The sequence below is a fragment of the Eublepharis macularius genome, chromosome 1, assembly GCF_028583425.1.
Source record: "Eublepharis macularius isolate TG4126 chromosome 1, MPM_Emac_v1.0, whole genome shotgun sequence".
NCBI lineage: Eukaryota > Metazoa > Chordata > Lepidosauria > Squamata > Eublepharidae > Eublepharis > Eublepharis macularius.
In genome coordinates this window covers 169,861,771-169,887,078 of record NC_072790.1, presented here as the reverse complement: position 1 = coordinate 169,887,078, position 25,308 = coordinate 169,861,771, and the positions used below count along the sequence as shown (strand labels likewise).

General features: G+C 43.2%; 1 protein-coding gene across 1 annotated transcript in view; it reads left to right on the top strand.

Moving 5' to 3' along the window:
- The window catches only part of MDGA1 (MAM domain containing glycosylphosphatidylinositol anchor 1), a 397,523-nt gene that overhangs the window by 319,148 nt on the left and 53,067 nt on the right, over positions 1-25,308 (top strand). Inside the window, exons 13-14 of the mRNA XM_054993181.1 lie at positions 9,620-9,772; positions 15,676-15,807. Coding sequence (XP_054849156.1) covers positions 9,620-9,772; positions 15,676-15,807 — 285 coding nt within the window. The remainder of the gene's footprint in view (positions 1-9,619; positions 9,773-15,675; positions 15,808-25,308) is intronic.

Below are 25,308 nucleotides of genomic sequence, written 5' to 3'. Positions count from 1 at the left end.
TCAGTAAAATTTAGCAAATTTTACCTGATTTGGTAAAATTAGGTGTTACCGAACTTAAATCTGTGTTACTGAATGAATTTGGTAATACTGAATGTAAGATTATCGAATTATTTGGTAAAATTTGGGAAACACGGCAGCACGGTTCCTTGCTGTTCCTTTGCTAAGGAAGAGCAAAGAAACATTGCTTGCCACCTTTTTTTACCAGATGAGAGTGGGGGGGGGAGGGGAAGGGGGAGTGTGAGAGTAGCCAATTATTGCAGCAGCTCTCCTTCTCTTGTCAATGAGATTCTCAAGAAGGAGAGTGCCTTTTAAACTGCTGCAAGGAGTTAAATTAGGAGGCTTGCCTCAATCAGCCTCCATTTTGCTCTGGCTTAGAGATTGAGAGACCCTGTCTGCTTGCTACTGCTTGCTGTTGGCTTTCTCTCCTGGTCAGCTTTGGACTGCAATTGGATCCTGGTGCTCAGTGAGTGGAGTGGATTCCTGACTGGTGCCTGGTTTGAGAGTCGTAGATTCACTGGGCTTTCTCTCTCTTTGGTTGGAGAGGGTTGGCCTGGTGTCTGGGAGGGATAGGAGGGAGGGGGGAGGAAAAGATTTTTTTAGGTTGCATTTTAAAAACTGCTTTTTTGCTGTGTGTGAGGGGCCTTCGACTGGGCTTTTATGTAGAGGGGCTTTGATTACTGACTTTTAAAGTTGGTTATATTTACTGTTCATTTTGCTGGTTGTTCTGTGGGGGGGGGTGCTGTTTTCTCCTGCTGTTGGGCTTCCTTTACAGAAGTTTGGTTAGTGTTTTTTTGCTGGATTCTGTTTTCGGTTGGCATAGAAATTTGATTCGGTCAGATGTTCAATTTTGCTGGTTGTTCTTCTTCGGGGGAGCTGTTTGGTGGGGTGCTTGGTTAAGTTTGTTAACTTAACCTAATGGTGTTCGGGTATACTTTTTGAATATTCTGAGAGAGATGTGAAGTGTGAACTTTTAAAAAGTGTTTTTAAGATAGGCTAATTGTAGGTTTTCCCCATAGGGAATAATGCAGATTGGAGGTGGCTGGGGCACCTTTGGAAAGCCATAAAATGGCCCCTGGAACCCAATATTTATGAAATATTGGAGGACAGTTAGGTGTAGGTCTCATGAAAACCTGGTGAAATTTGGTCAAAAATGACACACACACCCTCCCCAGCCACTGGAAATTTCCAAATTGAGTTTCCCATAGGAAACAATGGCTGAATTTTACCAAACTTGCTCTGTTTTACTGAACCAATTCCCCAAATCAACTTTTTTTTCCCTGTGCACACCCCTAGTCTGAAACCCATGCTTTATTGTATTGTTTATTGAATGTCCAAGCCATTGATCACATTGACTTACACTGTATCATTCACCTTGAGTCTTAGTGAGAAAGGCAGGCTATAAATAATGTAAATAAATTAATTAAAAGATGACCTTCCAAACAGTTTTTTCCTATAAGCAAATACTTCTCTTAGAAAGGTATCTAGCACTCAGTCCCAGAACTCATCTCCAAGTAGTTTTACTAAGACTAGTACCCCCCATTCAACCTTCAGCGTGTTAGATTTATGTATTATTTATATTTTATATTTATTTATTTAGGACAGTTCAGAGTCCTATGCAAGCCAGTTTACAATTAAAGCAATATCACAATATTAAAAACAAGCCATTAAAAATTACATAAAAGCTATCCATAAAACAGAAGCAGACTAGGGGTGTGCACCCGAAAAATATTCGGGTTTCCCGCTTCAGGTTTACCCGAAGCGGGAAAAAAGCTTTGGAATAAACCCTGAAATCCAAAGTGGCATGCCGCTTCGGATTCGGGTTTCTAAGTTGCTTTGGTATGCTCTGTAAAGATTCGGAGCATACTGAAGTGATGGGGGAGGGGAGACGCCACCCCCACCCTTAAACTCTCACCTCTACCCTTTTACCCCATCCCCCAACCCCCAACCCCACTTATCTGGTTAGGCTCCAGCTGGCCTTCCCTGCCGCCGCCACAGCCAGTACAGCTGGCCGGCAGACAGGGGCTTCCCTGCTGCCACCGCCATGGCTGTCCAGCAGAGAAGGCCTTCCCTGCTGCTGCCACGCCAGTGCAGCTGGCCAGCAGAGAGGGCTTTCCCTGCTGCCAGCACGGCCGGTGCGACAGGCCGGCAGATAGGGCCTTCCCTGCCACCGGCACCATGCCAGTGCAGCTGGCCAGCAGAGAGGGCCACCACTGCCGGAGTCCAGCGGGGAGGCAGGAGGGCCTCCTTCTCCAGCCGGTGCTAGGTAAGCGGGGGCGGGGAGGAAAGGATGGGAATAGTAAAGTTTAAAGGGGCTTGCCGCTTGCGAAAGGGCCCTTTAAACTTAACTCTGAGGACCCCTGAAGCTTCCCGAAACATTATAAATGCTTCGGGAAGTTTTGCTTTGGGATTTCCAAATCGGGACCAGATTTGGAAATAACGAAGCTTTCTAAATCGAGCCTGATTCAAGTATTTTTCCTGAATCAGATACCTGAAGTGCACACACCTAAAGCAGACCATTAAAAATCTGGTAAGATAAACCCCCATAATTAAAAACCTGGATAAAAAGATGTATTTGGGCACATCTAAAGAAAGTAAAGTAGGTGCCAAGCAAACTTCACGGTGGAGGGATTCCACAGATGAGGTGCCATCACAGAAAATGTCCTGTCTCTAGTTGCCACCTGCCTCACTTCTGAAGGTAAGGGCACAGAGACCATGACTTGAGAGGCAAATCTTAACTGGGGGACTGGGCTATATGTGTACTTAGATATAGAACTTATCTCTGTGCAATCTTCCATATATGCTGATCCATCCTTCCTTTGAAGGCAGTTGCTGGGTTCTTCACTTAGAATAAAACTCCCCAACATTAGAACACACATAACAACTGCTTTGCTGGACCAGACTCAGAAGTTGCTCATCTTGCATGCTGTGCTCAACAGTGTTGGCCTGGGCACCTCACAGGCCAGAAATGTAAGAGGTGACCATTCAGTGGTTTGCTCTATATGTATGTTGCTTTAAAAACTCGAAGACTCAATTTTTAGGTGTTATGAATAATAGACACTGTCTGTCCTATTCTCCATTCAAATCAGTTATGGAGTTCAAGAAATGTGACTGTAGCACTTAATGTTAGGGACTAACTCTGTTCTGAAGATACTCATTAAGTTTTCTTGAGCTGTAAACTTTCATTATCTTCAAAATGCCAGATCTCAGAGATTTCGGATGAGGAGGGTCAGCATTATTTGGGACAGTTTCAGGAAGTGATGAGCACAGCCTTAGAACCCTGTTCTGTAGACAAGAGGTAACCATGCCACTTTATTTAGAAAAGTGGAAACTGTGGCTGAATAAAGAATGGGGAGGGATGTGGTTTCATGTGTGGGGTTCCCAGATGCTACAAATAGTTTGTATGGAGCTGCTGCTCACTTGCTACTGCTACTTCCTTTATTTCCTGCTGCTACTGAGATGAAAATAAGTGAAAATGTATGAATAATAACAACAACAACATTTGATTTATATACCGCCCTTCAGGACAACTTAACCCACACTCAGAGTATGTTATTATTATTATTATGCTTCTTCTTCCAGGAAGATAGTTTCAAGTCTGCAGTAGAAGAGCAGGATTTGAATCCAGTGGTTCTTTAGAGGCCAACAAGATTTTTAAGGGTGTAGCTTTCAAGAGTCAAAGCTCAAGTTATCTGAAGAAGGGTGTTTTGACTCTCAAAAGCTAATACCCTTGAAAAATCTTGTTGGTATCTAAGGTGCTGCTGTTCTTCTGGGAAGGCAGCATTACACTTGAGTTAATTACACTTGAGTCTATGAGCCCTTCAGCCTCTTAACACTATAGGCTGGCAAGACAGGGTCTTAAGATCTTGACCTGGAAAGTCTTTTTTCCCCTCCATCTTTTACTTTTTGTAAAATCTAGCCTGATTAATAGTTCTGATAAGCTCAAAATCTTGCACAGTGTTTTGTGTCATTTTGGTTGTCTATAACAAAACGTATTACATGGATTTTGCTTCTTGTTCTGGATTTTGCTTGGCTGTTTTTCTATTGAGCCATGGCTCTTCCAAAAGGGAAAGATTTTTCACTTAAGTGCGCTTCAGTTTCTCACTCTCATTATTTGAAGGATGCTGTTGTCCTGCTCCTGAAATCCCATTGAGAAATGGTAAGGAAATTGGGTGGCCTGCAGGCAAACTTCTTCCTTCAATCTTTGTCCCGTGCTACCACTCAATATGGTTTTTATCATAGAGTTTTGGGTGAATCCTAGAGTGTTCCACAACATGGTGATGTCAGTTTCATGTATGCAGCTGGAAGTGACATCACAGGATGCCTTTATGGTAAGTCCCACCCCCATCATTCTTAATATAAGGAAAAATGTTAGCATCCAACTCTGGCTTATAGCTGGTACACAGAAATGGTTCCCCGCTGGAGAAATGGCTTTTTTTTTTCATTTTCGTTTTTATCTGAATTTTCTCCCATGTGTCTAAAACTCTCCCCTGCCCTTTCACAAGGAATGAAATCCTCTCCAGCCCCTGTGCATATGTAACCAAATGCAATCACTAGTCTTATTACTTAGCTGTGAGCCCGCTTCGTAGATGAAATTGTAAAGTCAAGGAATAATATGAATTGGAGGATATCCTCAGACCCAAGCTAGATGCTTCATCATCTGTATCTGTCCCTCCCCCATTACCAAAGGAAGCCTCTGGAGGCTACACATTCAATCAGAAGAATGGCAGGGCATGGCTGCTTAACACTTTCTCATAAGCTGTCCATTTCCACACGCAAAATTATGCTAGCAGGTGCAGTTTTTCCACCATAGGGAAAAATTATGGGTACCTGTTCCTACTTGCAATTTCAACACAGGATATCCAACCCTGGGAGATATGATACTCAAGCTGGTATGAGCCCAGCTGCCATAAACTAACTACTTTGTGAAAGCAGCTATATGTTAGTTTCTTAGGTTATATTGGTGGTAGGAATAGCAGTACTAGCATGATGGACTGTCACTAACTTTATGGCTGAGCTGTGTAATTCAGCCAGAATGACCCCCTTTAGCACTCAGCAGTATGGAACCCTCTGCAGTTATCTCTCCCTCTTATCTTGAATTCCACAACCGGTCTTGGAGGGGAATTGGGAAGGGTGAGTTATAAGGGGGAAAGAGCCATCACACATGACTGCCAAAGTAAACCCCAGGAGTGAATGTCCCACACTCTGGACTGAAAGGTAAAGATTGGATTATTAATGCCAGTGGCAGCCTGATATAGGGGCAAATAATGTTGATTAATTTACAGGCTCAAACAATCACTTAATATAATTATTTCTTCATCTGTTTTCTCTTTGGTTATTCAGATGTTAATGCTTTATATTATGGTGGTGTGTATGTGGAATGGATACATAGCTAGGGACTGCACTTGTAGACGAATTCCTACTTTCCAGGCACTTTGAGATTATACAGTACCGGCCCTGAACATAACTACCTACATCTAATTTTGCAAGATCAGATAACTCCCATTTTGGTTTGACTGTGTGTGATTGTTAACATTCCCCTAGTATTCTCCCCCTCCCCACCTTTTATAAAAAAACACCAAAAAAACCACCCTTTTTATTTAGAATACCAGTACTTGCCTTCTGCTCACATTCTGGATCAGTTGACTATGTGATGCTTCATTACATTAAGTATATTAACTTTTCATTAATTGTTCCTGTGTAATGTTAAACTGATGCCATGTGTTAGCTAAGAAAGGAGGGGGAAAGATTCTTGGGTAGCAGTACAGCTAATTCAAACCTGTTGTAAAGCAACGTTTTGAAAATGTAAAGAGAAACCTTCCCCAAGAGCCTCACTAAATGAGACATTGTATGACCTGTAAGAGAAGCTCCTATGGTTTTCTTTTTTAGTTCAAATGGCCTAAATTGTTTTTCTTTTTTAGTTCAAATGCCCTGAATTGGTGGGAAATGTGAAGGAAGAAATGTTTCTTTGATGCTGCTTTCTGTGTCTAATTCACCCCTAGCTCAAGCTGCTGTTTGGTCCACGGGGGAGGGGGGGAGTGCAGGCGGTTGTATCACGCCTGTACTTTTTTCTCCTAGGGTACTGGTAGTAACTTGTGAGGTGGGTGGTATAACCTGGATTAGAAAATCAGCTTGGATCAGGATTTAGCACCACTTCCCTGATCTGAACTTTTCATCTCCAATGGTTGCTTGGAACTAAACATAATAATCTACAGATCTCCCAGTATCTCTTCTAGGCTGGTGATATAAGCTAGAATGAAGCTGCTGACTATGTGAGGTACGCAGAGGCCTCAGCGTAGAGATGCCTGTGCTCAGCAGTGAATTGCTTTGTTGCATCTCTGCACACCAAGCCAGTTGTCAGCTTTGATGGAGCTGATAACCTGCTTGGAAAGGTTGGGGGAGCTCTGAATTAAAGCCTCCCCCCCTACCTCCAACAGATGATTGGTCATGTTCATGCTGAGTGCACTAACCATCTGTTCATTGCTGTGTCTGCTGTACCTGACCTGCTATACCCAGTCTTATTTTGAGAACTGCTCATGCAGCACCGCTTTGCTCTTGCAGTTTCTGATCCATGCGGGGGGGTATGGAGGAACGGATGGTGTTGATGTATGCTGCAGTCACACAGTGCCCAATTTCTCTAATGATGATATCACTGGCCATTTTAATGATGACACATGATTTTGGCCTTGCATTGGGCTGCATTTCTGTTGGATATGGGTTTTAACTGTAACTTTCATAGTTTTGGTTGGATGTGGCAAGTAAGTTTAATCAAGGATTAAGTATCTCTACAGAAGCAGATGTAGATGATTTTGTGATGAATTCTGCCTAAAATGGAGGAGGGAGCCTGGACTTAGATAAACTTTGAATCCATTCTCCCCTCTGATTGTATGGTTTCTATTGCGTCCTGAGGTTGTATTAACACTCGTAGAGCTGCAAAGCCAGTGCAGCAACCTCTAAGTGAAGTTGAGAAGTTAGGTGTTGGAATCACCAAGCCTTGTGTACCATCTCTTTCTGCCATTCTCTGCTGCAGGACTCTCTGGAGCAGCACTGCATGAACTGGAGGGCAGCCATCTCATTCACATAACTCCTTGGAAGAGCTGCTAAGCAGTTGCTGTCGTGCCTCAGTTCCTGCCTCTCAGCTCTGGCCACAAAACAGTTCAAATAAACTATAGAGTCTGATATTGCAGTTCCCTGCCTCTCAGATGTCCTGTGCCCGCCTGTCCCTCTTTGGCAGCTCCAGATGCTGGGCAGCCCCCAGCGTTCAGCATGATGAACAGTGGCTAATTTAGATTAGGACGCTAATTAGAAATGAATGGACTGCATAGAGAGCACTTAGTCAGGGTTAATTAGCAGTTAAGTGGGCAGCCAGGCTCCCTTTGGCTGTGTTCATTCACAGGAGCTCTCCAGCTGAGTCTCCACAGGCCCTTCTTGGTTCAGCACTCAGCAGAACTTCACCAAGGGCAACCTTTCTGTCCTGGCTGCAGTCAGTTATTCCATCAGATACAGAACACCTCTGGATGGACACAGCCAAGACTCTACGCAAAACAAGATAGGCACTGTTCTGTTTTTTACAGAACTTGAGTAAAAACTGCTCTGTGTCCTTCAGTATAGAGGGCTGAAGATAAAGGAAACAAAAGGGAGATTGAAAAAGAAAAAATAATCAAAATGACAACTTCACGCATGTTCAACTGGGTACAAGGACTGCTTCCTTGCCCTTTCAAAAAGAGTCCAGTAGCACCTTTAAGACTAACCAATTTTATTGTAGCATAAGCTTTCGAGAATCAAGTTCTCTTCATTTGATGCATGTTACAGAAACTGGTCAAATACAGAAGAGGAGGGAGGAGGAGGGGAGGAGAGAGAAGAGGCAATTAGGGCGTGAGAGGGAGGGTGCAACCAAAACATTCCTTTGCTAGTAAATGTAAACATCTCCTTTTGGTGTTGGGGTCAGTTGGAGTTTGCCCTGTTAGTTTGTAGCAGCAAAACCAATTCCAATGCAGTATAAGCCTTCGATAACCACAGTTCTCCCCAACTGCATTGGAATTGGTTTTGCTGCTACAAACTAACAGGGCAAACTCCAACTGACCCCAACACCAAAAGGAGATGTTTACATTTACTACCAAAGGAATGTTTTGGTTGCACCCTTCCTCTCACGCCCTAATTGCCTCTTCTCTCTCCTCCCCTCCTCCCCCCTCCTCTTCTATATTTGACCAGTTTCTGTACCATGCATCTGACGAGGAGAACTTGATTCTCGAAAGCTTATGCTACAATAAAATTGGTTAGTCTTAAAGGTGCTACTGGACTCTTTTTGATTTTGCTACCACAGACTAACACGGCTAACTCCTCTGCATCTATTTCCTTGCCCTTTGTTTCAGTAGATGGACTGGGTCCTCAAATTTGTTCCTGCCTATGTTAATTGAGTCCTTTGCTGAAATGAAAGAGGATTTCTGTGTACATAAGTGCTTCATATGCACACAGAGACTGATCTGACTCTATAGTTACATCACCAGCCCTTGTGGGCCTTTACAGCGGCTTCCTGTTGTGCTATGCATCTGTTTACTTAAATTTAGGGCTGTCCATCCCTGATTCCTAGTCTCATACTTCTTGTTTAAAATCTTCCTTTATTTTCTTCAGCCATTTCCTGAAAGATCATTGGTTATAACATTACTGTACATTTTCATACTCTTATGTATAATGTGAAACTTGCACCCTTCCAGGCTGGGGAGGACTTGAGTCCACAAAAAAGTCTGTTTCAATAGGATTCCCATTTTCTTTCATGCGCCATGATCCTGCTCCTGTGAATCTCCCTCCTTGGCTATAGTCACTTTTTAAATTTCCTAATTAATAAACAGAAAGTGGCAGACTGTGAAGAATCACAGATATAATAGGAAGCTTGAAAGACAGAAGGAACTGTGTGTACCCATTTGAACTTTCGAAACCTTCTCTCACACAAATCATAAATGAGCTCATGCAATTGTTGATCACGGGCTTTCCAGTGCAGCTTTGGCAATTTTTGACTGGGGAGTCAGAAATATTGAAGAATCAGAAGCCTAGAAGGATACAAGCTTTCATTTAATCTCCAGTACATCTATATTTTGGGCCTCCTAAGACTATCATGACTTTGCTGCTAGAGAACTGGAGAATGAAAATCATAGGCATCCATTTGGGTGTCTGCTCTCCACTTCTTAAAAATACGGATATGAATATATACATGTATCTGTGGGTCCATGATACGCAGCAGGTTTGAGCACTACATGTTTTCATGATTCATCTTTGGGGGATGCTATAAAGTTTTTTGTCTGTGGAAACCTCACGTCTTAATTAAACACATCAGTTATGCTATCAGATCTCAATGTGTCAACACATTCTGCACCCAGACTAGGAATTCTTCATGGATATACTAAACTTTCAGTCTCCCAATTTATTCATTGTTTAAAAAATTATCTGATTAGTTTTTGAGCCCTCTTCTGGGTTCCCCACTTGTGGTGGAAGATGCAGTTCGTCTTCTTGAATGAGAGTCCCCATAACAATCTAAATGTAGCAATACAGTTATTTTTGCCTCTTGTGTACTCCATCAAATAAAGAAGTTTAGCAGCTACTTATCAGCCTCTCTTCTTGCCTCCAGATAATACCTGCCACTTTGAGGATGAGAAGATCTGTGGTTACACACAGGACACAACAGACAACTTTGACTGGATTCGACAGAGTAGTCTTACCTATGATCCCAAGCGCACTGCCAACACAGGTCCAACAATGGATCTCAGTGGCACACAAGAAGGTATGTAGGCCTTAAGCTTCTGATCTCTCAACATTATGGAGCTTTAATCCCCGGTACCATCCTCAGTTCCTCCCAGCAAGACACTTGGCAGGAGACAAAGGGAAAGGGAAGTAAGAAAGAGGAGACCTTTGTTAGAAACCCTAGAATACCATTCTAATGTCACTATGGTGTTTTTTGCACAGGGGCAGATTATTGAGATGTCCCCTTTGCTGCTGCAGCTGCTAATGCAGCACTATAGCAGTGGGGCTTCTACATGGCAGCTTTCCCCACAGTTTCCTACCAGCTGCCTCAGTCGCCTACCAGCAGCCATTTCCTACTCCCAAACCTCTTACTGCTATTTTTTTTCCAGCAATTAAATATGGTTACAACAATCTGTGAATCAGTTTCTGAGAACCCTCACCTTTCATTTTTTTAAAAATCCCTAGCTACTTTTGTTGCAAAGATATTAGAAGAAAGGAATACCTCTGCTGCTTGTGTTTGTTTTTTAAATATTTATGTTTTAAATTGTGGTTGTAATTTTAATGTATATAAATGTGATCCACCCTGTGTCTGTCTGCCAGTGCGGGGAGGGCAGAATAAAATGTAAACAAATAAAATAATAAATAAAATAAAAAATAAAAATAAAGACTCAGGTTTCTGACTTCCAGATGCATCCTGGAGTTCTCCCAGAATTACAACTCATCTTCAGACTACAAAGATTAGCTCTCTGAAGAAAATGGCAGTTTTGGATGGAGCTCTGTGGCATTACGTCCTTGCTGAATAAGGCTGCCAGGCCTCCCACTGGTGGCTGTTTTTGCCTGGCACTGCTCAAAGCAGTGGTGGGAGAAACATTTTTTATTAACTGTCAGCAGCATCTACACCACGATGTTTCTTCCAGGGAAAACTCAGAATTGACATCAGATAGCTCTAAGAATCTCCAGAAACTCCCTGAAGCTCCCATCAGTTGCCAGAGATGGCCTGGCAACCCTATCTCTGCCCTCTCCAGGCACTACCCCCCAAACTTCAGGAATTTTCCAAGTTGGAGTTGGCAACCCTACTACAGATTTTTTTTTGTTTTTAATGAAACCTGAGAATTCAGAGAATCTGATACCCAGTTGCTGATTAAAAAACAAAAAAGATCCACAACGATGGGGAAGGAAGGATAAATGGCTGCTGTGGATACTGAAGCAAGAAAAATGGCTGCCATGTGAGTGGGACTGGGAGAATCTCTACTTTTCCACCCACATGGCAGCCATCTCGTCTTTGCTGCAATCTTTCCCAAAACTTCACAGTAAAGCAGGCTTGGGAAAGATGGGAGAAAAGCTGGAGAAACTGTAGAAGGTGCATGAATGGACCAAAGTACTGTGAGGACAAAAAACTGCTTTCCAATATCCAAGCTGAGGTAAACCATCTGTGCGGAAAATATCTTACATTTAACACCCTGTACTGACTTGGGAAGAAGTAATCAGCCTTATTCCAATGTGCTCATCTGTTCTCTGTTTATTTACTTACTGTACTTCAAGCCATTTCAGATTTCCATATGCTGCACAATCAAGTCCTTCAGCCTCTCATTTCCATGCTTGAAGATCTATTTTTTGGATCTAATGCCTTGGAGTTTTATCATTTGTTCCTTCTCTTTGCTTCTGCTCCATTCCCAGCACCTTTAAATATTCTCATATAGTAGAGATTTCCCCATGACATGCAATTTGAAGGGTGGCAGGGCTCCCAACAGCCTCTGTGGGCAGCCTGTGCCACCTTGGGTCTAAGCTGAAGCTGGCCAATAAGAGCTGGCCAGCCTAGGGGTTGAGGGGTGGGGAAAGGGCTGCAGACCTGGGAGGCATGGTCTCCTCTCAGGTCTGCCACCAACCCTTTGTTTGGGCAGGCTCGTGGTCGGCATCTCTCCTAGAGTGGAGTAGGTGATTTGGGCATTGGGCACTGATCCGTTTGGGAGGAAACTCAGTTTCCCCATAAGGGGGTCTGGAGAGTGAGGCATAGCAAGTGCATGCCCAGCTCGGGACTCTCAGGTCCACCTCACTCTCAGGTGGCAGGGGATCCACACAGGGGTGTACACTGACATGGTATCCCACTAACTGCCATCCCATGGTTCCCCCTCCTCAGCCTAGTGTGTGGAGGCCATTGACTGGCAGGCAGGTTAGCCAATGCTTGGATCCATGCCCTATGCAGTGACAATGCTCCATGAGCTGTAAATTCAGTAAACTTGTGGCCTCTTTCAACTCCATCATGGTTGTCTGGTGTCTGGTGTGTTTTGTCGCCTTGCACTCCAAGTTCTCCCCCTGCTTTCAGCACTAGCCTGCAGTCTTTGTGTCTTGATCTTGTCAAGCCCTCTCCAAAATCAAGTTAGCTGTCTTTATTTCATGTGCCGCCTTGGGACCTGGGGATGATATAGATTGGCTTTCTGTGCACTCACATCTGTTCTGCATAGGGCATGGGGAGCAGGTAGTTAATTTGCATGTTTCTTATTCACATTAAATACCCAATTAAAACTCCCACAGCTTTGTTTAGGGGAATCAGGAGAATATTAGTCCTTGTTATAGGCTAATTGCCTGCTGCCAAATGTCCTTGTTGCATTGATACTTGCTTTGAAGTCACAGAGGAGAGAGGCAAGTGAAAAACCATGTTTCATGTTCAGAAATGGCTGGGCTGGCTTCAAGCATCTTTCAAAGTAGGAGCCTACTAAAATTCTCAGCCCACAGTGCCAGTATCTGCTGGGATGTATTCCATGCAGCCTCTGATTAGATATTAGATATTATTCCGTTGAAAGCAGTGGGCTAGTCAATCCATCTCCTTAACCCGCTACACCATGTCTCACACCCTGTCCTGTACACTGTCACACATATAAGCAGAAATACAGGGTGACAGTAACTAGTCTGGACTAAAAATCATAGAGGATGCTTCTGGAGGACAAAAAAAGGCCTGGCCTAGTGTCTCCTCTGAACATGCCAAATAGTGTAGTCCAGAGACCTAGAACAGAATAGACCTGGAGAAGGGCAAAGAACAAAGACTAATATGGCCTCCAGTAAATTAGAAATTGTCTATCAATAGATATAATACATGACTGGGATCAGGTACAAGAAACACTGGAGAATGGCAAGAATGTCCAACTCAATATAGAAGGGAAGCTATAACTCAAGGATGAGATGTATTAGTTGAAGTCCAACAAATAGCCATATGTATAAGAAACTTGTAATCCTTATTTTTAATATTCTTTGTTGTAATAAAAAAGGGGAAGAATGAAATAACATAGTTTTTAATGTATTTTAAGAAGATATTTCAGTAGATTGTGTATTGTTTAAAGTTATAAAATAATTAGCCAAAATGTTTGCTCTTATGAGCTGGAACAACTAGCTATGGTTGGATCATACTTTATAAAATCTATAAATATCAGACACTAAATTGGTCTGCAATATCTTTTTCCCAAAGATCCACTGCCGAGAAGGCCTTCACATGAGAGACAAACTAATCTATATGAAAGTCAGTTCCCAGACACTAGTGTTGCCAGGCCCTCTTACCCTCCTGGCAGGAGGTGGGAGACCTGGTACTCACCTTTTCTGTAGTGAATGCATGCAAAGCATGGATGCTCCTGGGCTCCACGATGACATCACTTCCAGGAAGTGATGTCATCATGCAGGTCATTGTGCTGCCCCTGAGAGGGCTCCTGAGCTCCACAGCAGGCCAATTTCAGCCCATTTGGCATCAAATTGGGCCTGTTTGGGGCCTGCTGTGAAGCGCAGGAGCTCTCTGGGGCCCTTCTGGCAGCACTCCCATGCTCTGCAGGGGGCCAAATTGGGCATGTTTAGGGCTGAAACCGACCCACTGAAGAGCATGGGAGAGCTGTCAGGGCAGCACAATATTATCATGCAGGGCCCTGGAATGTTCCCATGCTTCACAGCAGGCTGATTTCAGACCCAAACAGACCCAATTCGGTCCACTGCAGAGCACAGGAGCGCTGTTGGAAGGGCCCTGGAGAGCTTCTGCACTTCACAGCAGGCCAATTTAGGCCCCAAATGGGCCCAATTTGGCTTACTTGGGGCTCCCAGAAGAACGTTTCCCCGCCTTCCCCCCTGCTGGCCAGGTAAGTGATGGCAGGGGGTGAAGAGTGGGAATAAGGGATCCTCTGCCCCCAGAGGGGGACTAGTAACCTTAACAGCCACCCTCTTTGGCTGACCTCAGAACACAGACTGGAATACATGGTGATCCATCAGGTACTTTGAGCCCAAAACTGATAAGAGCTGTACAAGTCAAAAACAGCACTTTTAATTGAGCCCAGAGACATATCGAAGCCAATGAAGTTGATGTAAAATTGACTTTTCTATTTTATTTATTGTTTACTTCCTCCCCAATGGGAACCCAAAGCAGCTTACATCCTCCTTCTTTTTTCCATTTTATCCTTACACAACCCTGTGTGATTGGTTAGGCTAAGAGCCGAAACAGACGAGACGAATTTCACGCGTTCTCCACGCGATTGTACTTACACGTGTCTCCCGTGGGTTTTGCTGTTCACGTGCTGTCTGTGTGTTTCGGCAGAATCGGCACCCCGTCCTACACGTGTTCGTGGTCGAGCGTCCACGGGTTCTTGGCTGTGCTTCTGTGATGCGCTTCCCTTGGCACATGCTCACAACCCACAGCTGAAAAATTAGCCATCAGCGGTTGTTCCCGCAGCGGCCGGCAGGTGGCGTCATGCGGTGTCCGAAACTATAAGTTTTGTGCTGGGCCCACAAAACCGACAATGCACTCTGCGCACTGCGGCTCCTAGCAAAGCGCGGCCGAGAGGGCTTGTTGACAAGACACTTTAGCTTGCTGGGGTACCCCTTTAAAACACCACAGCGGACATATGCTATGCCCACTGAATAGGCTTGACGGCCAGCTCCCTGTCTGCATGATTGCGGCCCCTCCCCTGCGGTGTCTTGGCGGGCCTGTGAAGCCCAAGAAGCATTTTGTTAATATTTGATTGACTGATTTGTCCAATCGACACTTTCCAGGAGGGGGGGTCTTGGGGTTGCCGAATGGGGGCGCTTGGTGATGATTGACATACTCCGCAGCTCCTGGGGGGGCCGCTGAGTTCGGATGGTAACCGTTGGACGTTAGGGTTTTTTTTGGCCATGCCCACGAGCCCGCACTTCGCATCAGCAGCCATGCCGCCTTACCGGCGCGCGCGGAGCCCCTGGCGCCGACTGGAGGTGGAGCTGCTCCTCTCCTCCATTCTCCGTCTGGGCTACGCAGGGGAGCTGATGCGCGGTGCACGGGGCCGCGGGCCACATGCTTGGTCCGCAATTTCACGTGGACTCGGCGTGTCCGGCGTCACCCGCACGCCAGCGGAGTGCTATGCAAAATTCCATGAGACAGTGTGGTAAACTATTTAGAGTGCAGACTAGAATCTGGGAGACCCAGGTTCAAATCCCCACTCTGCCATGCAAGTTTCCTGAGTGATTTTGGGCTAGTCACACATACCACACTGTCTCTCATATACACGTTGCAGCAAGCCCCAGTTAACCTTCCAGCTGCTGCATTTTGAATCAGTTAGTGTATGGGGACCGTCTTCAAGGGTAGTATTCTACAGCTGCAGATTGCAGGGAAAGATTTGCAGTGGTGGGGAAACTGTCTTTTAGGGAAGCTTGTCCATCATTATTGCTCTTTTCCTTGATAAGGACCATCAGGAATCTCCAGAACACAAAACTACACGTTGGGGGTGGAGGTAGAAAAAAGCAATGGATTGGTCATATTACTTGGCTCAAATAAGTGGTTTTCAAAGAGAGGATGCCACTAAAAGCATAATGTTCCAATTCAGCTTTTTAAAGATCCCTTGTCAAAATGTTGCTTCTAACTGAATTTATATTTTACCATGATATGGAGAGAGATGTGACAGTGTATTGCTTTATTACCACCTTTGTGTCTTTGCTATTTAGGCTATTACATGTTCATTGAAGCCTCCAAGCCCCGGGTAACAGGAGACAAAGCCAGGTTAATCAGCCCTGTGTACAACATTACTGCCAAATTCTGTGTCTCCTACTACTACCACATGTATGGGAAGCACATTGGTGAGTAAACATGAAGACAATAAGGGGTAGGTTAGGAAAAGGGCATGGCGGGGTTTAGAATTGCTTGATTTACTGCATATCAGAGGGAAAGGTATTCTTTTTGTGTGTGCCAGATCTGTTTCTGGTGATAGTCAATGTGTGGTTCTTTATTCTGGACACTGGAATTTTGTTTTGGCAAATAATGCTGTTCATTTTACAATGTGAAAAAGAAAGCTGAGGTGCTACGTCTTGAGCTAAAAAATCCTCCAGTCTCTTAGGGTACATCTACACAAGTAACAACAACCTCCTCCATGCTCATACATGTGCACACGCGCACACACAAACATCCCATCCAGTGCTATAGGGCACAGTTGAAAGTGTAGCAAGCACCCACAGAAAAGGTATATACTTTTTTTTCTATTAGATCCCCACACAGAAATTGGGGGTGCAGCCATGCAGACTGCTTCTGATTTCTAAGCTTTCATAAAAACATTTTTTTACATTTTGAGATATATTTTTTGTACTGTTGTGGTGCTAGAAACCTGATTTTGGTTTGGGTATTTTTAATGAGACCTCATTTTTCATAACTATATCGAAGCCACTGGTTTCTACATTAGAGGTAGATTCTGGGCAAATCGTTGCTATTACTGTTTGATCCTCCTTGTGATTTTTGTCTAAATAGTCTAGGAAAATATAGGGAGTCCTCCTACATTCCTATCTCTTTTATTGAGATGCTATGATGTGACCTGGATGAGAATTATTTTTAGAGGATATCTGTGGGGTCTGCTTTGAAGAGGATTCAGAGTGAATATTTCAAGCAGGGGTAATATAGGTGTCAATATGGGCTCTCTAGTTGCTAATTTCATTCAAGGAGAGTAAACAAGACCCAGGAAGATGGCAAAAATAATGTGCAAAGGAGGGATTCATTTTATCAGATAAAGTCATTCAGAAGGGCATCTCCCTCCCTCTCTCTTGCTTCACCTCCTGTCTGTGACTGTCAAGATGGAGCCGTAGCACTCTGAAAATGCCACAGGAGTGTCTAATGAGTTTCCACATTCAGTCAAGGAGCAATTGCTAATTTGTCACCTCTTGATTATAATTTCATTAATTTGAATAATAAATGCACTCTTTTTAAAGCCCATTAGGTTATTAATCACCTGCTGGACTGCAGCCTGACTGAGAAAAATCAGTCAGGAGTTTGTCCGCCTGTTGGTAAACAGGGCTGGTAAATGGTGTTAATTAACATCTTTCTGTACTTCAACATGTGATATTTTATCATGCTAGATGCTGGTCTCATTCACCTTCTTCCTTTAAGGTTGACAGAATAGTCCTAGATACAGGATACAGGGAGTTCTCTGCCTCAACCAGACCAGTGCAAGCTACTTCCCAAGACTCAAAATTCTGTCCTTGGGTCAATATAGGCATTGTTCTCACTAATGGGAACTCTAATTTCCCATACAATGTTAATGTTTTAGTGACCTGCATGGAAGTCCATGCCTGGCCTATAGGTGAGTGGGTTGATTCAATATAGTCTTAGGGGCATCAGGAGGAGATTGCGTTGATCTCACTTTACATTCCTAAGTGCCTTCTATGTTTACCCAATATAGACTTGAGCCAGCGCTATGTACAGTGTGCATTCTGTTTTTGTTTTATTATTTGATTAAATTTGGCTTCTTGTTGGCTACTCACTAAATCAGCTCTAACTTTAAGTGACAGTTCTCCAAACAACTTGGAAAGAATTTTTATTCGTGGTCTTTCTAGGTGTGGAAGAAATGGTAAATTTATATATAATATAGCACTCACAGAGAGAAAGCTCTTCCCTCAAATCTCAGCATGGTCAGAGCATTTTATATAAGGGAATATCATAATAACTTAATCAGAGAGAAGGTCATTCACTCTCATGGTCAGGGTGTTTCTCAAGAGTGTTAAATGTTGAAGGTTTGATGGCTTGAGACAGTTTGGAACTGGCAGCTATTTAATTTCGATTATAACTACTAAGAAACCAAGTGAAACATTCTTTGACTCCTCTGACCCCCCAAAAATCCACCTGCTCTCATGTGCATTCTCCGTCTTCAAGACCCTTTTAGATCTGGTCATTTCAATAGATTTCTGCTCCCATCTTCTGCTCCCATGTAGCAGTACTGAAGGGCTGTAATTTGTGCAAGGTAACTGCATTGTTGAGTTTTAATGTTGTGTTGAGATTTCCCAGGGTGGGTTCTAAGGACAGAGTGAATATATTTTGAATTATTTAAAAATCACATTGAAAGTCAGAGAGGATGAAAAAGAGAGTCATTCTCTGCTATTAGAATCCCGCTGTTTGCAACAGGGTCCACTAACATGTCCATTCTAAAGTTCACATTTAGGGTTCTTTTTTCCTTCTCTCATTCCTTTCAAAAATTTTCTACAGTATTTATCACTTCCATTTTTAATTGTTCTTGCCCCCATTTAGTTTGCAAGGGCATCGAGGCAAAATCAAGGATGTTCTAAAAAAACTAGGCCAGCATGCCGATGAATGTAGTGAAATTCCCAATCACTTCTCAGCTTTTCTCCTATTCAATAATTGTCTGAGGTGATAAGTGAGAAAGATTTGTGATAGTAATTTCACATGCTGAAGCAATGGTTTCAATTATCATGTGCTAAATGGATTCATGCTAACTCTGTTAAAAATTGTTATATCTTACTATAATACTATATTTTTAAGACTATAAATTTGCTTCTGTACTTTAGGTACTGACAAAATTAGTTCATAAGTGATGGGAAGTTCTGGGGTGGCACCTCCCACAGAGTCCATTTCCATACAATTCGGCCCCCACCCGGCCGGCAGCCAAGGGCTTGAGGCCGGGAGCCGCATTTGCCGCCGCGGAGGATAAGTGGCAGCATTTCCCCGGCCTCTCAGGGTCACATGGGAAGGGGGCGGGGCTAAGTGCCTTAACAGGACAGCCCTGCCTCTGCATCAGCACTTGTTGCCTCATGCTCGGCCCACCCGCCCGCCCAGTAGCAGTGCAGGTTTCTGACCGGTTGCCTTTTGGGGGGGCAGGTAGGAATTTTTTCCTTTCTTTCCCTGATTGGCCTTGGGGAAGGAAGTTTTTTGCTTACCTTATACTGCTTGCTGGAGCTGTGGCTATTGGACTACAGTGGTGCTGTATAGGCCATCAATGGCAGGATTTAGTTGGGGGGATGTTAGCGGGATGGTGAGTACCCTTGGCACATCCCATTGGTGGGGATATTAGGGGCCTGTTAGGATTGGCTGGCATGCTTTGCGGCGGCCACTTGAGAGGGCAGGCTGCCTGGTGGGATCTCCTGGACAAGTCCTTCCCTCATGCTCTGAGGCGGAGATGCTTGGAGCTTTAAGGGGGAAACCATCCGCCAGGCCGGCCGGATCCCAGCCATGCATGTGGATGGCTCGCATCTGGGGCAGCGGGTCTCACCCAGACAGGTCAAGGCGGGGTCCAGGGGAGTGACCCCAGGGCTTGACCTGTACTGCTGGTTAGGCCCTTGCCAGGTTTTTTTAGTTGTTGCAGTTCATGTTGTTGCCTAAATAAAAGTGGCCCTTTATTACCCAAGCCTTGTGTCTGCCTCTTATTCCGACTGGGGGGGCAATGATACTTTAGTCTTACAGTGTCATTGCAATACCTTTTTGTTTTAAAATGCTGAAGTGTGTTGGAAGCAAGCAAACACATATTTTAAAAATGGATTCATGTAACACTTGAAAATTAAACAGATTAATTGGGACACAAGTCTTCTGTGGATTAAAGCTGCTACAGCACAGTGGTTAAGTGGTTGAGCTGTCACTCAGCACTCAGCAGGTTTTGAATCCCACTGCTGCCATGAGTTCAGCGAGAGGCCTTGGGTAAGCACCTCAACTCAGCCCCAGCTGTATTGTGTAGATAATAACAATACTGACTTAACACTCTGAGTGAAATCAAAAAGAGTCCAGTAGCACCTTTAAGACTAACCAATTTTATTGTAGCATAAGCTTTCGAGAATCAAGTTCTCTTCGTCAGACGAAGAGAACTTGATTCTCGAAAGCTTATGCTACAATAAAATTGGTTAGTCTTAAAGGTGCTACTGGACTCTTTTTGATTTTGCTACTACAGACTAACACGGCTAACTCCTCTGGATCTATGACACTCTGAGTGAGGCACTAATTTGTCTCGAAGAGCAGTATATAAACACACAGTTATTATCATCAATGAATGAAATGGTTTGTTTAGAAAATGTATGTGCTGCCTTTCTAGAGATCTGCTTGATGCACCTCAAAAATTCATTAAAATAGCATAGAAATATCTATAATAAGCTATTAAAACAAGCCAGAATAAACAGCCTAAAAACAACAAGAACCGTCTAAAACAGTCCTGAGGAAGAAAATAAGAGGTTCAAAAAGTGACACCCCTGTCAGTCCAAAGCTGTATCTGATGAAGTGGGCTCTAATATGTAAAAGCCACGATAACTAGGAATCGGATGCCCTTCTGAAATTGGAAGCAAGCAGACTCTTATGGCAGGCAGAAGAACTAGTAGGCTTGGAACAGATTCCCACAATAATAGTAAGGCAGGGGATGCTGAATTGGGCTGATCCATTTGTGCTGGTTTCGGGGAGCAATTGAGTTGGCCTAAATCTAGGTTACTAAATGGACTTGTAACACAAGATAGAAGTAAAATGCTATTGGAAACGGGTTTTGTCAAATTACAGGTGATTTAAAAAGTTATTCTAGCACTTAGAGTAAATTTTCTAAGTGTTAGGGCTGCTTCTTAGAGCTTAATTCTGTGTTCTAAGAAGCCATCCTAAAAGTTAGAAGTGATTTGTAAGTGCTGATTGAGTCATTTAAGAGTGTGGCATTGCAACCTAAAGATCCCTGGAACATGTAGAAAAAGCTTATTAAGGGCTAGAATAGTTTCATCTAGCATGATTACAAACTGCTGCAAATACTGTTTGTTTATAATTGAGAGCAAATAATCAAGGTGATCAGATGAAGCACTTGACTTGACAGAAAATGGGCATTGCAAAATAAAAAACATTTGAACATTTAATCATACTTTGTTGCCACTTGCTAGTACTTTTGATTGTTTCAAGTAACATCGGTGAGTGGAAGACTAGATACCTAAACTGTTCCTACTATTCTACAATCTATTCACATAGATTGTACATATTTACATTTTTGGGATGCATTGATCCATGGGGGTAATCTGTGGACAGAAAGTATTCATTGAAATTAGAGAAGAGATCCAAATAAGCAGGGCTTTTTTTCTGGGAAAAGAGGTGGTGGAACTCTCATGCAGCAAGCTGCTTTGGGCTTCGGGTATTTAAACGCGTCCGTATGCTCCTTAAAGATTCAGGAATCTTTACGGAGCACACTGAAGCTCAAAGCAGCACTTTTCTTGCCATTTGCAAATGGCAACAAAAGTGTTGCTTTCAAAAGCCAGCAGCTTTTCAGCTGATGAGAGGGAAATACCCCTCCTTGTCAGCTGAAAAAAGCTGCAGGCTTTGAAAGCAGCAAGTTTTCTTGCATGGCAAGAAAAATGGCGCTGCTTTCAAATGCCCCTACTTTTTTCAGCTGAGGGGAGGGGGGTCCCTCCTCCCTTTCCCCTCAGCCGAAAAAGCTGCCAGCATTTTAAAACAACTTTTTTCAGCTGATGGGAGGGGAATCCCCCTCCTGTCGGTGGAAAAAAACTGCCAGCTTTGAAAGCAGCAACACTTTTCTCACAAGAAAAGTATTGCAGCTTTCAAATACCCCATTGCTTTTTTCAGCTGAAAGGAGGAGAAGGGGGGGCCTCCTCCTCCCCTCCAATGAAAAAGCTGCTCACATTTTAAAAGTTTTTTTCAGCTGATGGGAGAGGAATTCTCCCTCCTGTCAGTAGGGGAAAAAAACTTCTGGCTTTGAAAGCAGCAACACTTGGGCTGATCGAGGAGGAAAGGGGCGGGGTCACCAGACGTGATTACTTTCAAGAGGTGCTGGAACATGGTTCCACAGCGTCATGGCTGGGGAAAAAAGCCCTGCAAATAAGAATTCTGTGTTTTGATCACAGAAAATCATCTCAGGGGGTATTGAGAAGAACATTTGGGGACTTTCCAGAACTCTTTTGCTGCAAGGTCAAACTAGACGTGGTGAGATCCTCATGGCCATCATGGGCATGCTGCTGCCATTTTGAAGCCTAAAATAGGTGATTTAAGAATGCTGCAAAGGTCCCTACTGCTGTTTCAGAACTTGAAAAGATGTGAGGGGTGAGCATCTCATCCCACCATACTACAGGCCTTATTGGGATCAGGTCCATGTGGCATTTTTAATTGCTTGTTTTAGGCTTTAAAATGGCAGTGGAATTCCCTTGGTAGATACAAGGATGCTGTCACATCTAGTTTGGACCTCAGCCTGCCTAACAGAACTAGAGTGGGGGCAAATAATGCAACCAGGGGGAAGTTACTAAAGGAGGTTATCAGTTTCCTTGACTATCTTATACTCTATTCAAGGAGAGAGCTCTTGGGGTCCAGCTGATATGGCTCCTGAGTGAACAAGGTTTCCACATCTCATTAGCCACTTGAAATATTGAGAAGTATATCAATTCCAGTGCAACCATTCCAAGCTCAGCACAAGCAGAGATATATGGCCCTACGTGCCAACTACTTATATTCTTTTCCTAGCACCATCACAGTATAACAGGCAAATCTTCTAGTATCCTTTGTTAGGTTCACACAGCACTAATGTAGTGCTGTCAAGTCCTGTGACACTATGAAAAGAGACCATGTAAAATCAGACTCGAATTTATTTTTTTAATAACCAGTTTATTACCTTTTTCTTTTCTCATTCTGTGCTGCACGATTCAAAAAGCTAGTTTACTCTCTACAATTTGACTATAAAATATCCATAGCCATCCAGGCAAATCTTCCCTGGGAGAGTTCCCAGACACTGCTCGTTTATAATAGATATGACGAAAGAGAGAAACAGAATACAAATGGAGCGTTTGTAGCCAGAGCATAAAATATTCAGTAACTAACAGAGTAGGGTGATGTTGAATATCTCTCAGTTGAGCGGACAGCCGGGTGGAGGAGAGCTCTCTCGAGGCCATTCCCATTCCTTTTAATTTATTTGGCTGTTGTGTGTGTGTTTGAGTGAGTGCACACTACTGTCTGTCTTACACACACATACCGTCTTCTCTTCAAACTCTCCTTCTGCTTCTCTTACCATCTCTGAATTAGATTTTTCCTTAATGGGTAGTCCTCAGAGGTCTCAAAATGCCAGGAGACTAAGCCCAAACTGTTCATTATGTTAAGAGATTAATCTCCCAATTCTTAATTAAATTGTTTTTATTATACGCAATGAGGGAGGTGCTATTTGATAAAGAAAGGGCTGTGGAATGGGGTTGTTCAAACTTTTCTCCCCATGGTGTTTTCCTAATCTAAATCCCTCCATGCATAAACATGCTATTTTCTTTGTGGGGGATAGGGATACCAACCTCCAAGTGCGGCCCAAAGTTTTCCAAGAAATATATCTCCAGACTGCAGAGATCAGTTTCCCTGAAGCAAATGGCAGCTTCAGAAGGTAAATATGGTATTCCATAGATTGCGGGTAAAATCCCTCCCCAAATTCCCCATTCTACAAGCACCATTGCCAAATCTGCAGGAATTCCCCAGGCCAGAGTTGTTGTTGTTTTGTTTTTATTGTACTGATGTATGCATTAATATTACCTCCACATACAATCTATACTTCATGTACATATACATATAGAATAAATTTAACTATCCATACATCCGATACAAGCTCATTTCCCCCCTTTTCTCCCTCCTCCCCCCCAAGAGGAATGACCATAAGAATCATCTGCTTTATATCTTTAACCATGAGCACACTCTTTGGAGTTTCATTAATATAATTTGGTTGGTCTCTCCTCCTCTTACCCATCTTATGTATCTAGACCATTTCTTCTTTATCATTAACGTCTTATTTTCCCATGTCGTATGCTGTTTTAATGTCGATAAAATGGCTGATTGGATCCATTCATATAGATACCAATTCCATCTTTCCAAAGTCCATTTAGAGGCATCTTTCCATCCATATGCTATTACAGCATGGGCAGCCATAATCACGGCTTTTAACAAGTGCTGTCTATTTTCCTGTATTATTCCCACAGATGCCCATAATAGGATCTCCCCATTTAAATTTATCTCAGCATCGCAAAGCTCCTTCACCTTTCCCAATATTATTTGCCAGAAGACTGTTACTTTAGAGCATTCCCACCATAAATGAGCATAATAGCCTTTTATTCTGTTACAATGCCAACAATCCGATTCCATTCCCTTGATCATATAGGATAATTGGGAAGGAGTCCTATACCATTTCAATATTACTTTCATCTCCAATTCTTTAAATTTTTCCATTTTTATTACCCTTATATCTTTCATTAATTTATCTATCTTCTGATCTGTTAGTTTTAGCTCTTTCTCCCGTTTAGATTTTATCAACCTGGTCATATATTCTCTATCCTTATTCATTAAATTATATAATTTCCTTGCTATACCCTTCTTATTGACATCCTTTATACTATATAATTTTTCAAATGGGTTGTCCTCCGTATTTACTATTTCGCTATATCTCCTATGTTTCATAAAATTATATAGACCCATAATCTTTAACCAAGGTTGGTTTCCCAACCAGAGTTGGTAACCCTAGTGACGGGGGGGGGGGGGTGTAGTTTCAGGTGGGTATCCATGTTGATTGGTAGTAGAAGAGCAAGATTTGAGTCCAGTAGCACCTTAAAGACCAACAAGAATTCCAGCTTTTGAGAATCATGCTCTCAAAATGAGCATGAGATGGACAATTTAGACTGGAAAATATTCTCCAGAAATGAACTAAAATGCTACCAAAAGCCTCCCCAGCACTTCCCTGATCAACTGAGTGGCTTCCCTCCCTCCCCTGCAGCTGCTTCCAGCATAAATAAATAAATAATCTTGGTGTAATGTGAAGTTCTGCTCTGACAAGATGGAAGTTTCTGGGGATCTCAAGAGCCTCTGCTGAAGTATGGCAGCACTTCCTTTATTGGAGCAAAAGGGAATGTATTAACCCCAAAATAAACTTCCGAAGAGTATTAGTGTCACCGTTGTTGTTACTTACGATGTATTCAATGGTAAAATATGGTAATTTCTGTACTTAGAAGTGACATAATCTAGAGAGCTTGAAATCTGCATTGAGTTAGTGCAGGATATATAGACCCTTTGACTTACCAGAGAAGTTTCCAGTGGGCCATTGCTCTAGAGCAATGTTTCCCGTTCTCTGGGTTGGAACCCAAAAATGGATTGTGAAGCCTTTGAAAATAGGTCACAGGGCAGTTCTCCCTAGTGGGTGCCCTTGTCCTTTGCATTATTCTCCTTCTCTCCTCTTCCTCCTTGCCATCTTCTCACATTCTTGTCACCCCCTTGCTTTGTGACAGTAATGGGGGGCGGGGGGAGTCACCTGGTAACTAGTAACTTTATAGTAGTAGCTGAAAGAAGGGGGGAGGCTGGGGAGAGGATGGGGGCACATCAGTGGGACATCGTAA